The sequence below is a fragment of the Mytilus californianus genome, unplaced genomic scaffold (genome assembly GCF_021869535.1).
Source record: "Mytilus californianus isolate M0D057914Y unplaced genomic scaffold, xbMytCali1.0.p SCAF_5, whole genome shotgun sequence".
Classification (NCBI taxonomy): Eukaryota; Metazoa; Mollusca; class Bivalvia; order Mytilida; family Mytilidae; genus Mytilus; species Mytilus californianus.
The window spans coordinates 13,987,989-14,003,371 of NW_026262701.1; the positions used below are offsets into that span (position 1 = coordinate 13,987,989).

The 15,383-nt window shown below is 33.8% G+C and overlaps 2 protein-coding genes and 1 long non-coding RNA gene across 5 annotated transcripts in view; 1 reads left to right on the forward strand and 2 right to left on the reverse strand.

Moving 5' to 3' along the window:
* The window catches only part of LOC127702344 (phosphoenolpyruvate carboxykinase [GTP]-like), a 64,568-nt gene extending 57,590 nt beyond the window's left edge, over nt 1–6,978 (reverse strand). The window contains exons 1-5 of one of the 2 annotated variants that reach the window (XM_052206484.1): nt 6,396–6,972; nt 5,235–5,438; nt 3,880–4,067; nt 2,005–2,134; nt 373–584 (exon numbers count right to left, since the gene is read on the reverse strand). In XM_052206484.1, the coding sequence (XP_052062444.1) occupies nt 373–584; nt 2,005–2,134; nt 3,880–4,067; nt 5,235–5,438; nt 6,396–6,438 (777 nt within the window). In that variant the 5' untranslated portion in view covers nt 6,439–6,972. Of the gene's footprint in view, nt 1–372; nt 585–2,004; nt 2,135–3,879; nt 4,068–5,234; nt 5,439–6,395 lie in introns of both variants that reach the window. The other variant, XM_052206483.1, reaches the window with a different exon arrangement.
* LOC127701825 (uncharacterized) lies at nt 6,839–8,576 on the forward strand. Its single transcript, XM_052205791.1, has 4 exons — nt 6,839–6,871; nt 6,962–7,064; nt 7,104–7,959; nt 8,155–8,576. Exons 1-3 carry the CDS (start codon nt 6,839–6,841, stop codon nt 7,955–7,957), a joined length of 990 nt encoding a protein of 329 aa, XP_052061751.1. The 3' UTR covers nt 7,958–7,959; nt 8,155–8,576.
* Nucleotides 8,577–11,366: 2,790 nt separating this feature from the next.
* Nucleotides 11,367–15,158, reverse strand: LOC127702345 (uncharacterized). 2 transcript variants are annotated; one of them, XR_007982380.1, is made up of 3 exons: nt 14,999–15,158; nt 12,592–12,774; nt 11,367–11,893 (listed from the first exon to the last, which is right to left on the reverse strand). It is a non-coding gene; the product is annotated as an uncharacterized LOC127702345 (long non-coding RNA). The 2 variants fall into 2 exon arrangements; XR_007982381.1 differs by lacking the exon at nt 14,999–15,158 and adding an exon at nt 14,420–14,595.
* Nucleotides 15,159–15,383: the final 225 nt, after the last annotated feature.

The window sequence follows — 15,383 nt, forward strand, 5'->3', positions numbered from 1 at the left end:
AAAAAACAAAAGATGCAAAGAAGCATAATCACCAATGCATTAAATATTTCCTACACCAGAAAAGGGTAACAGTCCAGAACTGCTGTTGGGTGATATGAGGAGATTGTCAGGGTGAAATACATAAAAATGGACCTAAACACAAAAGTAAACATGCATAAAATATAGCTTGTATTTACCAAATTGTTGGCTATACTGTAGTGAACAGAACTTGGTCATTCATAAATGAACACCATTGTTGTATTACAATGAATTACAGACAGCTATCTTCAGCACAAAACTTTACCAAATCTGTACATACATTTGGGAAAACAGCAAGGACTAATTAAAAACCATTTTCATTATTGTGGATTGGTCATAAAAATGGATAAATACCTTGTCTACTTCATCTTCCATGCCTTCCCAGAAAAATCCTCCATCAGCAGTCTCAGCTACATTTGTAAATATGGAGTTTTTCTGGAATGTCTTCATGGCGTTAGGGTTGGTTTTAAAGTTGGTACCTGGTGCTACACCAAAGAATCCTGCCTCAGGATTGATGGCTCTCAGGGTACCCTCTTTATCAAACTTCAACCATGCAATATCATCACCTGTAACAGAAGTTTGTACATGAAGTAAGGATTTTGTAGTTCTAAAATCTGGTCGGTACCATAACACTGAAAAAACTAGAAGTCAATCATTTGGAATTTCAGTTTTTTTTTTCTGAAAATAAAAAATGAAAATGATGCTGCCAAAAAAAAATTCCCTCAAGACCGGTAGGGCTAACTGAAAAAGAGGCTTTCAAGAGCCTGAATCGCACACCTGTAATTTTTTGCTTAAATCTTTCATCAACGATTATTTTTGCTTTTCAATATATATTAATGAGTGCCATTTAAATGTTCTTTGTATCTGTCATATTTTCTTCAAAAGCCAAAAAATGCATTTTACCCCTATGTTCCATTTTAGCCATAGTGGCTATGTTTCTTGACGTACAAGGAAATAAAATACAAAATTTATACAAGATGCTATGAAACTCATTCAGCCCAAGTTTGGTTGAAATTGATTCAGCAGTTTCAAAGGAGAAGATTTTCTTAAAGTAAGCACACTAGATTAGATGAACAAATTGTGAAAAAATTGTCTTTAAAGGACAATAACTGCAAAATTTCCTTAAAATTACCAATTTAGTGGCAGCAACCCAACAATGGGTTGTTAGATTCATCTGAAAATTTCAGGGCTGAAGGAACTTGACCTAATGAACATTTTTACCCTTGTCAGATTTGCTCTAAATGCTTTAGTTTTTGAGATATAAGCCAAAAACTGCATTTTACCCTTATGTTCTATTTTTAGCCATGGCGGCCATGTTTTTTGACGAAACAAAAAATAAAACACAAACTTTATTCTAGATACCCTAAGGATCATTCAGCTTAAGTTTGGTTGGAATTGGTTCAGTAGTTTCAGAGAAGATGTTTGAAATAGTTTACACCGGATGGTTGACGACGACGGATGCCAAGTGATGGCAAAAGCTCCAAGTTCCTCCGGTACGGTGAGCTAAAAATGGACTAATAAATGGACAGAAGCACAGACTGGAAAATACAATGCCGCTTTTATCATACCCAGAGCATGACAAAAATCAAATTCCAAGCAGAAAAAAAATTCCTAGTGTTTTGAAATATTATGGGAAAAAGTAAGAAAATTTTGGACATGAAAATAAGTATATATTTCAACATAAAAAATATCTTGCAAGAGAAGGGTTTAATAAATATATGCTTTTTTAAGTAGATTACAACAGGATTAAGGCCTGTGTCACTGTAATAACGGATTACAAAAACATTATCCTGAAGTGTGAGCACATTAGCCAAATGTTGCAAAAAGCAAAATAAATGTCATATTACCTGAAGAAATATTATGCTTAAGTTATCTTACAGCATAAAAATTAAAATCAAAAATTATATTCTACAGATTTTTCTTGACTTAATTCTTAGACAAGATGTTTAGTTTATAAGACCTGCAAACTGTTCTTCTCATACCTACCTACGACTCTGACTGTGTATCCAGGAACAGATGGCTGTAACATGGCTAAATTTGTTTTACCACAAGCACTGGGGAAAGCTGCACAAATAAATTTTTCTTCACCTGTCTTATCATTTTTAAGTCCCATAATCTGGAAAAAATAGACAAAAATTAATCTCAATCTTCATATTCTACAATCAAAAGATCTATATTAAATAGGAAATGAATTTTCAACTTCCATGAAATTTGTGTGAATCTGAAAAGTATATCAGGGTGAATAATTTTCTGAGTAGATGGTTCTTTTTTCTTTTCTAACAAGTATTTAAAGTACTGTAAATTCAGAACTTTTCCCAACGTTTTCATTATAGCAAAGAGTATCAGTAATCATACTAGATAGTCTAAGGGTAATCATACTGATAGTATAACAGTAACCATATTGGGTAGTCTAACAGTAATTAGACTGGGTAGTCTAAGGGTTTCATATGTGGTAGTTTATCAATAATCATACCGGTTAGTCTAATGATCATATTGAATAGTCTAACAGTAATCATACTTTGGGTGGTCTAAGAGTAATTATACTGTGCAGTCTAAGAATAATAAGGTAATAATACCAGATAGTCTAAGAGTAATCATACTGGATAGTCTAAGAGTAATCATACTAAATAGTCTTAGGGTAATCATACTGGATAGTCTAAAAGTTACCAAACTGGATAGTCTATGAGTAATCATACTAAATAGTCTTAGGGTAATCATATTGGATAGTCTAAGGATAATCATATTGGATAGTCTAAGGGTAATCATACTGGATAGTCCAAGAGTAATCAAACTGAATAGTCTAAGGGTAATCATACTGGACAGTCTAAGGGTTAACATACTGGATAATCTAAGGATACTCATATTGGATAGTCTTAGGATAATCATACTGGATAGTATAAGAGTAATCACACTGGATAGTCTAGGAGTAATCATACTGAATAGTTCAAGGATAATCAAATTAGATAGTCTAAGGATAATCATACTGGATAGCACAATCTCCTATTCAAACTAAACGTTCATGAACTTACCAACTTATGTTCAGCAAGCCATCATTCATCTCTAGCAATAACACTGGCTATTCTAAGGGCTTACCAACATATGTTCTGCAAGCCATCCTTCATCTCTAGCAATAACACTGGCTATTCTCAGGACTTACCAACATATGTTCTGCAAGCCATCTTTCATCTAAAGCAATAACACTGCCTATTCTTAGGACTTACCAACATATGTTCTGCTAGCCATCCTTCATCTCTAGCAATAACACTGGCTATTCTAAGGACTTACCAACATATGTTCTGCAAGCCATCCTTCATCTCTAGCAATAATACTGGCTATTCTAAGGACTTACCAACATATGTTCTGCTAGCCATCCTTCATCTCTAGCAATAACACTGGCTATTCTTAGGGCTTACCCACATATGTTCTGCTAGCCATCCTTCATCTCTAGCAATAACACTGGCTATTCTAAGGACTTACCAACATATGTTCTGCAAGCCATCCTCCATCTCTAGCAATAACACTGGCTATTCTAAGGGCTTACCAACATATGTTCTGCAAGCCATCCTCAATCTCTAGCAATAACACTGGCTATTCTTAGGACTTACCAACATATGTTCTGCAAGCCAACCTTCATCTCTAGCAATAACACTGGCTATTCTAAGGACTTACCAACATATGTTCTGCAAGCCATCCTTCATCTCTAGCAATAACACTGGCTATTCTAAGGACTTACCAACATATGTTCTGCTAGCCATCCTTCATCTCTAGCAATAACACTGGCTATTCTAAGGACTTACCAACATATGTTCTGCAAGCCATCCTTCATCTCTAGCAATAACACTGGCTATTCTAAGGACTTACCAACATATGTTCTGCAAGCCATCCTTCATCTCTAGCAATAACACTGGCTATTCTAAGGGCAAAACATTTCTTTCCAAGCAAGGAGTTTCCACCATACCCACTACCATATGACATGATTTCTCTCTGTGTTGGTCTGTGAGCTATCATGATTCTCTCTGGATTACATGGCCAGTGGTTTACAACCTTTCCTGTAAGATAAAGAGTTCATCACACAGTCATCAATTTCTTATATAGATAGATAGGACAAACCTGTAAATAAAGGTCATCCTCGGTACCAGAGAAAACTGACCTACAATGTTTTAAAAAGAAGGTGACTTGATAAGAGAGGTTTTTGCTTAAAAGATGGAACATTTATGACAGGTTTGACTGAGTATTAAATTATTTCACTAAATAATATACTAGAATAAATCATTTACATCTGTAAATTATCCATTCTTATAGAATATTGATGGTTTTTCAATTGAGAGGGTGTTTCTCAGCTACAACCTCATGGAAGGGCAATAGCCCTAAGATGAGATGTGGTCGAGAAACACCCTCAAGTTTGAAAGACCATTGATAATCTGTTTATTGCTATTTTGTCTATGACATCATTGATGGGCCCTTAGTTTCTAGAGATAATTTACTATTGCAAGCAAGAGGCATGATATGAATAAACAGCTGCACCACGAGCGTATGATACGCCCGTCGTCTTGTGTGTGAGATTTTATGCGATAATCATAAATCGTTTCTGAGATACGGCGCGACATGTGAAAACCCCCCTTTTTTTAATAAAAAAATCAATAACTCTAAAATAAAATTTTGAATCATCACCAAAAAGTATACAGATCTTAAGATTAATATAATTAAGAAGTGTGTAAAGTTTTAATCAAAAATCATAAATCGTTTTCGAGATACGGCGCGACATGTGACACCCCCTGTTTTAGTTACAAAGTCCCGTAACTCAAAAAGTTTTAATCTTATTTTCACCAAAAAGTATACATATCGTTTGACCATCATAAGAAACAACTATGTTAAGTTTCATGAAATTTGGATAAGTCATTCTCAAGTTCAAGTTACGGTGCGACATGTGGACGCAGGACAGACGGACAGACAGACAGACAGACAGACAGACAGACGGACGCCAGACATTTGTATACCATAATATGTCTCGTCAAAATTTTGACGGGTGTATAAAAATTATCACAAAAAAAGATCAATATAAGTGTTTACTATTCAGATTGAAGTGGACAAAATGCATACTATATAATTATGCCATCAATTTCAAATTTAACACTGAAGTAGATAGCTATCATACATGTACCTTTCAAGACATAGTTAACAATTTCTTATGGGGAGAGGGATGTCATAATACTCACTTGTAACAGGTCTAGGACAGCCAACAGAGTGTATACATTTGACAAAATCACCATCTCCTAATGTCTCCCAAATCTTTGGTGACACACGGGTCATAATATTCATACATAATAATACATAGTTAGAATCAGTCAGCTGTATACCAATTTTACTGATTGGTCCTCCAGTAGGCCCCATACTGAATGGAATCACAAACATAGTCCTGCCTGAAAAAAAAACAAATACATAGCTAGAAATATGTGGACTATATACCAATTTTACTGATTCAAGGTCTTCCAATAGGTCCCATACTTAATGGAATCACAAGTTCTCCTGAAAATAAAAATCTGTACTCCTGTTCTACTGATTGTTCATGCAATACGTCATATACTGAACAGAGTCAAAAACTTTGTTATGCCTGAATATAGCTTTGGTAAAAAAGAAGTTAAAAACGTTGAGCTACGCTCATATTTCACTGACTGATATTCAAACATATCTATGTTAATTGTATCAATTTGCCATCTACATTTGACAGTATCTAAATTGTAATTTAGACCTATCAAAACGGCAACTATTTAATGAAATAAAATAAGTAAATTTTCCACCTATTGGATCATACTTGACAGATTCTTACATGGAAATGTACATGATAGTATATTGAAATTCAGTAAAAGTAAGACATACAACAGTGACATAGCAAAATTTTATGAAAAAAATTCTCAAAGGGCATATTTCAAAGAATTATGAATGGATTAAAAGAAAAACAAAAAAAATAGTGGTTCCTCCAAGGAGCTGTATCTTTCACCTGGCATTTTAGCATAAAATTAATACAATGCAATAAGAAGATTTCTTGATAGTTTCTGGCAATAAAAGGCTAGAAATTATCATTTACAAGGGCACTAACTCCTGTATGCAGTTCAATCTATCTTCTATAATTTCTGCAAAAGCACACAAATGGGCAAAAATCATCTCTCAAGGGCAAAAAGTCATAAGGAGTCAAATGACAATTTTAGCCATACATGTATTGGCTTTTTGCAGACCTTGTCCTGCTGTTCAATTTTGCTGTTTACAGTTTCTCTCTTTCTACTACAGTTCCCACAAAAACCAGGAGCAAATGATTTAATAAACAACTTTACACATTGTGATACTGTCTATGACATAGTGGATATACTATTTATGCTTACCTTTCATACAGCCAGGGTATCTGTCATTCATCTCTTTTTCCATTTCTGGTGGTGAAATCCACTGTCCCAAAATACCTTTGACACCTTCCCTAACATGAGGGACTGTATCATACTTTTGTTCTGTTGATATCCATGTCTTAGCCTCCACTCTAGCGACATCAGCAGGGTCAGTTCTACACAGGAAGCTGCGAAAAAATCAATTTTAAAATAACTTTATTATAATCAGAGACAGATCAATTGGCAAACTGTATCATGAGCCACTTGTCATTCATACAAGAGGCTCCTAAGACCCTGAATTGCTCACCTGACAAAAATATAGCTTCCATCATGTCCATTGGCCATTTTTGTTGTTTACAGAGCCTACATATCTATTACAGGGCCAGGTGAGCTAGAAGGGAGTGTTAACTAGATTCTGTTTTTTTCTTCCTTGTGTCAAATGAGTCATGAAGTTCTCTAATGTTCTGATTCAGATCTTTGTCTCACTTTAATTTATTCACAACTTTTCTGGACTGGGAAGATTTAGAGCTTGACATATTGTATAGACAATAATCTGTCTACTATTGAAGTCTATATGTTGCCTGCCCTTTAGAGGTCTACTATTGGCGACTATATGTTGCCTGCCCTATAGAGGTCTACTATTGAAGTCTATATGTTGCCTGCCCTATAGAGGTCTACTATTGACGACTATATGTTGCCTGCCCTCTAGAGGTCTACTATTGAAGGCTATATGTCACCTGCCCTCTAGAGGTCTACTATTGAAGACTATATGTTGCCTGCCCTCTAGAGGTCTACTATTGAAGACTATATGTTGCCTACCCTCTAGAGGTCTACTATTGAAGACTATATGTTACCTGCCCTCTAGAGGTCTACTATTGAAGTCTATATGTTGCCTGCCCTATAGAGGTCTACTATTGAAGACTATATGTTACCTGCCCTCTAGAGGTCTACTATTGAAGTCTATATGTTGCCTGCCCTATAGAGGTCTACTATTGAAGACTATATGTTACCTGCCCTCTAGAGGTCTACTATTGAAGACTATATGTTTCCTGCCCTCTAGAAGTCTACTATTGAAGACTATATGTTACCTGCCTTCTAGGGGTCTACAATTGAAGACTATATGTTACCTGCCCTCTAGAAGTCTACTATTAAAGACTATATGTTACCTGCCCTCTAGAGGTCTACTATTGAAGACTATATGTTACCTGCCCTCTAGAGGTCTACTATTGAAGACTATATGTTGCCTGCCCTCTAGAAGTCTACTATTGAAGACTATATGTTACCTGCCTTCTAGGGGTCTACAATTGAAGACTATATGTTACCTGCCCTCTAGAGGTCTACTATTAAAGACTATATGTTACCTGCCCTCTAGAGGTCTATTATTGAAGACTATATGTTACCTGCCCTCTAGAGGTCTACTATTGAAGACTATATGTTACCTGCCCTCTAGAGGTCTACTATTGAAGACTATATGTTACCTGCCCTCTAGAGGCCTACTATTGAAGACTATATGTTGCCTGCCCTCTAGAGGTCTACTATTGAAGACTATGTTGCCTGCCCTCTAGAGGTCTACTATTAAAGACTATATGTTGCCTGCCCTCAAGAGGTCTACTATTGAAGACTATATGTTGCCTGCCCTCTAGAGGTCTACTATTGAAGACTATATGCTACCTGCCCTCTAGAGATCTACTATTGAAGACTATATGTTGCCTGCCCTCTAGAGGTCTACTATAGAAGACTATATGTTGCCTGCCCTCTAGAGGTCTACTATTGAAGACTATATGTTGCCTGCCCTCTAGAGGTCTACTATTGAAGACTATATGTTGCCTGCCCTCTAGAGGTCTTCTGATTGTTTGTACTGTTGTATTATTCAATCAGTGTGCAGTATTTGAAGAGTAGCCACTATCAGTTGAGTATTTGACAATCGTAAATGCAGATTTACAGACATCAAATCCAAAATGGACAGCGGCAACTTTTTAAACATTTTCTGAGTAGATGGTTCTTTTTTCTTTTCTAACAAGTATTTAAAGTACTGTAAATGAGGGCCTTGATGGAGTGTCCTTCATTTCTATATTCTTTTAATTTTTTTGGTCATTTTTTCTCTATTCTTGATATTTTTTGCCCATTTTTCTCTATTCTTTACTTTTTTTGCATTCATTCTGCACTTTTTGTCCATTGTTCTCTATTCTGTAAACCCCATTCAGACCCTCAAATGGGCTCAGGACATTTTGGCGAAATATTTAAAACTACAAAGGAACATTTTAGCACAGACCCATTTTAGTGCTGGATTAATCCATTCACCAGTCTTTTTGATAGCCCAATTTAGAGAAAACTTACCTGGTTGAATAATACTCACCATACTAAAACAGTAATTCATGATTGATTAATGTTAAAGTTGTTTGCATTTACAATTTGGTTAAACATGTAAAGAAATGATGTAACAGGAAATAAAAGTACAATATGTGAGGTTATTTTTAAATTAATTATCGTCAAATAAAGTACAATATGTGGGGTTAATTTTAAACTAATTATCGTCAAATTACAAACAACAACTTATTTTAAAATAAGCAGTATCGATAAATCTGCATCTCAATCTGGGCAAGATAAATAGAAGGAACAGTTCTTATAAAAAAATTTATGAACAGTATTGTATAGGGGGTATATCAAGAGACATTACATTTTCTGGGATATATATTCCTTGCTAGAACGGAATGGACATTTGAGTTAACTTTTTACACATTAAGTGGTATATTTCAATGGACTTGATATTTTTACTATGAATTAATTTCTGTCACTAAAAAGGGCATTGATAATTTCACTTTTAGCTAAAACGTGTTAACAATCTAGCACTAAAATGGTTATACTTTAGCGCTAAATCGTCTGATTTTTTCGCTAAAATGTCATCCGCCGCCACAAATATGGAACTGTTATCCCTAATCTGATGACACTGAAATCTTTAAAAAATAAAACATTTGGAATACTTCAGAAATGTGGAAAACTGCAATTGAACGTTGCCAATGACTCTGAATATCAACCATGGAATTGAAGGCTGATTCATTTAATTAACAAGAGTGCACACGCTGAAATGTCTCGCCTTCTTTACTAATCATTGATATTATGTTGATAGTCCTAAATATAAAGCTTTACTACAACTATCACATACACTTAACATGATCCAAGAAAATGAGGTCAAGGTCAAATAAACCAAACAAGAAATACATGTACACCTTACAATCATTCAATACACTAAATATAGTTGACCTATTGTTTATAGTTTCTAAGATACAGACTTAATCAAGAAAACTAAACATTGACCAATGAACCATGAAAATGAGGTCAAGGTCAGATGAACCATGCTAGGCAGGCATGTACAGCTAACAATTCTTCCATACAACAAATATAGTTGACCTATTGCTTATAGTTTAAGAAAAACAGACCAAAACACAAAAAACTTAACACTGAGCAATGAACCTTGAAAATGAGGTCAAGGTCAAATAAAAACCTATGTGAATGACATATAGATCATAAAATATTTCCATACACCAAATATAGTTGAACTATTGCATATAGTATTAGAAAAAAAGACCAAAACTCAAAAACTTAACTTTGACCACTGAACCATGAAAATGCGGTCAAGGCCAGATGACACCTGCCAGCTAGACATATACACCTTACAATCATTCCATACACCAAATATAGTAGACCTATTGCATACAGTATAAGAAAAACAGACCAAAACACAAAAACTTAACTATAACCACTGAACCATGAAAATGAGGTCAAGGTCAGATGACACCTGCCAGTTGGACATGTACACCTTACAGTCCTTCCATACACCGAATATACTAGACCTATTGCTTATAGTATCTGAGATATGGACTTGACCACCAAAACTTAACCTTGTTCACTGATCCATGAAATGAGGTCGAGGTCAAGTGAAAACTGTCTGACGGGCACGAGAACCATGCAAGATACGCACATACCAAATATAGTTATCCTATTACTTATAATAAGAGAGAATTTAACATTACAAAAAATCTGAACTTTTTTCAAGTAGTCACTGAACCATGAAAATGAGGTCAAGGACATTGGACATGTGACTGACTGAAACTTCGTAACATGAGGCATCCATATACATAGTATGAAGCATCCAGATCTTCTACCTTCTAAAATATAAAGCTTTTAAGAAGCTAGCTAACGCCGCCGCCGCTGTAGTCGGATGACTATCCCTATGTCGAGCTTTCTGCGACAAAAGTCGCAGGCTCGACAAAAATGGTGTTACAAGTAAGGGACGACATCAAAAGTTCAATGTACGATGAAAAACTTAATTCACATAGTTTTTTCACTGACCCCCCACCCCCCATCTTAACTTAATTTGGGAAAAATTGATTGACCAATATGGGCATATGCTTTCAGAGTATAATTTTTGTATCATGTGTCCTGTTTTTCCTCAACAATGTATGTTTGTTCTGTATATTGACTTGGACATCACTTTTAAAAAATATTGGAAAAAAGTGATGTTTTTTTTTAGTATGCATAAAAAAAGGCTCTGTTAAATTATAACTTTATAAACACTACAGTCAGAGTGGATTCTGCATTTTTCATCTGCCCACTATTGGCATGTATAGATAGTGGGTTTATGGTTTTGATTGTTTTTGTTTCTTTTCTCGAATGAATATAAAACAGTTCATTGTTTCATATAAAATATATAGCTTTAAACTAGGTAGTGGTCCATTGAAATGTATGATGATGACAGGGCAGTGCATTTGTGCCAACTGTGGAGAGAGGGAAATGCACAATGATCCCAAATGAATGTAGTGAATGTGATATGATCTATGTAATTTCTATTCAATGTCTGTTGACCGCTGTCTCAAAAAATTCTATATAACTTTCAACTTTTTATTTGAATTTATATTTCAGTTTTCATTTTAATAATAAAATAATTAACACAATTCAAAATTTTTTTTATTGTTTTAGAATGCCACCATGCAGTGTGGACCAAAACAGTCTGTGTTGATCTGTATATGGTTTCGTATCATTCAAAATTCACGATCGATAAAGCGTTTGAACGACATAAGATACTATGATTAATTTCGCCCAAATACTTTCAGCCAAAAATTTGCTTTCCGGTACGATTTGATGGCAATCATTTGGTTTAAAAGTCCAAACATATGTTCGAGCCAAACGAGTCCATATTTTTCAATCCAAAAATCGATGTCGGATAACAAAACTTGCAGCGATTTTTACCCCCCACCCGCAAACTATTTGATTAAGTTTTTTATCCGACATCGATCTTTGATGTCGTCCCTAACATTGCACAAGAATATTAAGTTGATACCTTGGAAAGGGAAGTCTAAAATTGAAGGATAATAAACTTACCAGTTTTCATATTTTTTAAGTTCTGTTAGAACACCTCTTTCTACCAATTTGTGTATGATCTCATCAGACTCTGCTTTAGAACCATCACAGATGTACAAAGCTCTTGGTGCACAAATGTCAACCTTTTTAAAAAAATAGATTCTATAGATCAAGACAGCAAATATTGCTTAAAAAAAATGTCAAAAAGATATCATTTATAAATCAAAGCACTTGAGCACTGAGAGATTGCTTAAACAACTTTCATTTTGCATTGTGCAATGCATTGTATTAAGCAACAAAACAAATTTAGGCAATGTTTTGAATGTAATGTATGTTTCTATGCCATAGTTATAGGAAGAACAGAAAGATTCATATGCCATGCACAATTTCTGCAACTTATGTAATTTCTAATAAAATAGTCTTCTTGGTCAAGAATGGTTATCCACATACACATCACTTTGTACCTTGAATATCCAAGTATATATTATTGAAATAAATTATTGAAATAAATTGCTGGACATAGGCATGGATAGAATCTAAAGAATTTTCACCTTACTGCACTATATTGGGTAAGGAAGAGAAGAGGTCTGGAGTATGTATAAATAAAGTGGTCAAGCCAGTAACAATAAGGTGTGCAATTTTTTTCCACAAAAATACAGTTGTAGATACACCCATCCGACAGATATGTTTTTTATATCAAAAATATGGGTTAACATTGGCATATATTGTATGCATGATACTCTGCATGCTCATCAATGAATACTATAATTATCAAATGGAATCTCAAAGACTTTCACCTTTTGTTCATAAAATTTCATATGTCTTAGATACATGTACTCACCCATTTTGCAATGAATTTCTGTACTTTTTGAGGAAGTTTGTGAAAGTCTCCCTTAGCAATAGGAACTGGTCCAATATGTGGAACCACTATATTGTGGACCTCATAATACTGAGTTTTCTCTGGGCTAAACACACTAGTGTTCTCCGCAGCTTTATTATCACTCATTTTTCAATATGATTCTACCTGAAAGTCACAACATTTTTCAATAAGATTCTACCTGAAAGTTACTTTTTCAAATGATTCTACCTGAAAGCCACAACATTTTTTCAATATGATGTATCTGAAAGTCACAACATTTTTCAATATGATTCTACCTAAAAGTCACAACAATTTTCAATATGATTCTACCTTAACGTCACAACAATTTTCAATATGATTCTACCTAAAAGTCACAACATTTTTCAATATGATTCTATCTAAAAGTCACAACAATTTTCAATATGATTCTACCTGAAAGTCACAACATTTTTCAATATGATTCTACCTAAAAGTCACAATTTTCAATATGATCCTACCTAAAAGTCACAACATTTTTCAATATGATTCTATCCGAAAATCACAAAACTTTTTTCAATATGATCCTACCTGAAAGTCATAACATTTTCAATATGATTTTATCTGAAAGTCACAACTTTTTTCAATATGATCCTACCTGAAAGTCACAACTTTTTTCAATATGATTTTATCTGAAAGTCACAACATTTTTCAATATGATTCTACCTGAGAGTCACAACTTTTTTCAATATGATTCTACCTGCAAGTCGCAAAATTTTTCAATATGATTGTATCTGAAAGTCACAACATTTTTCAATATGATTCTACCTAAAAAGTCACTACATTTTTCAATATGATTCTACCTTAAAGTCACAACATTTTTCAATATGATTCTACCTAAAAGTCACAACAATTTTCAATATGGTTCTACCTAAAAGTCACAACATTTTTCACTATGATTCTATCCGAAAATCACAAAACTTTTTTCAATATGATCCTACCTGAAAGTCATAACATTTTCAATATGATTTTATCTGAAAGTGTCAACTTTTTTCAATATGATCCTACCTGAAAGTCACAACTTTTTTCAATATGATTTTATCTGAAAGTCACAACATTTTTCAATATGATTCTTCCTGAATGTCACAACTTTTTTCAATATGATTCTACCTGCAAGTCGCAAAATTTTTCAATATGATTGTATCTGAAAGTCACAACTTTTTTCAAGAAGACTCTACCAGAAAGTCACAAAACTTTTTTCAATGATTCTACCTGGAGGCCAACTTTTTCAATTAATCCTTCCCGAAAGTCACAACTTTTCTCAATATGATTGTATCTGGAAGTCACAACTTTTTACAAATGACCAATTTCTCTTGAATTTCTTAAGATTTTTAAAATTCATCATTCTAAAAAAAAAAGGTTGAATACAATTAAAAGAAATGTGAGATATAAACTAATGAATCAGACAGCAATCTTACAACACTAAAAAAAAAAGACATTAAGAGGCAATACATACTTATCAAAAAAAAAAATATGGGGTCCTAAATATAATTATGTTTTTGTATTATATATACTGGAAAATTTCCAGAAAAGTAACTTGACATTTCCCTAAAAAAAGATAAAAGAAAAAATAGAACCACGAGCTATAAAGCTCTGGTGCAACACAAGATTTTTTAAAATAAATGCATATATATATACTTTTAAAAGACACCGCAACAATTAAATGTTTGAGCATATATACATCTATAAAAAAAACTTGTCTCACACTTGTTTTCACCTGATAATTATATCCTACCTCTATAATGACTAATTTATCACATTATACAGGTTTTACCTTTAACTGATAGTAGATTAGTTCCAGATCTTCACAAAATTACAACTTTTTAAAAATATCAATAGCTGTTTAACAAAATACAATAACAATTGCACGTAATTTTCATTGTTTGCAATGTTTGTGCAATTACTACACGATAGCAGACAGATAAGTAAAAGAATATAAGATATATATACGTCATTTAATTATTTCGAAACACCTGTATCAGCAATAACAAGACGCACAAACGATAAACAACCTGGCCTTGAACCTTCAATGTTATTGAGGATATTTTATGCGCATCTCATTATCACGTAAAACAATGCATTACAAGAAATTAAAATAAAATGCAAAAAAATCAGAATAAAAACAACTAAAATAAAAGTGAAATAAAATGATTAACACTGTGAATTTGCAATGACAACGTTACTTTATTTAATCCCGGCGAAATTGAAAATGAAAGTATGCCAACGTATGCCAAGCCGGCCGGCTTACATTTGCCAGTTGTTTCATCTTATAATTTGTGTCATGCGATGTAAACCATTTTACCGCAGCGAGGTAAACCTGTGTCATACTAAAATGCAGCTACTTTTGTCTTACCTTTTTGTTTTATAGATGCAAAACTCTCGAATTCTTGCAGGCACTAAAAAATATCAGTCCTCAACCCACATTTCCGAACAGGAAAACAACTGGTTTCATTTTAATCGGTTTACAAAGAACCAGTCATTTTCCATCGAATATTCTCGGGCTTTTCTACTAAGGTACGACCATTTCACTTTGAAAAGGGGGGGGGGGTACGGTTACTTAAGCAATATTCTGATTCCAAACTTTGTTAAAAAAAATACTTTGATCTTTTAATCACGGATAAGAAAAACAAAATTCTGATTGTGAGTTTTCAATTAAATTGAATGTTAAGTTCTTAATATATTTTCATGCTTTGTATTTAAGACCAAAAACTTGAATTCATCGTGGAACGAAATATTTT

Bases quoted from the DNA above. Each gene is read 5' to 3' on its own strand.
- LOC127701825 (XM_052205791.1), top strand. From the start codon at position 6,839: ATGAAGTTCTCTAATGTTCTGATTCAGATCTTT. The intron at 6,872-6,961 runs GTCTCACTTTAA...CTACTATTGAAG, and splicing joins ATGTTCTGATTCAGATCTTT to TCTATATGTTGCCTGCCCTT. The intron at 7,065-7,103 runs GTCTACTATTGA...TGCCCTCTAGAG, and splicing joins ATGTTGCCTGCCCTATAGAG to GTCTACTATTGAAGGCTATA.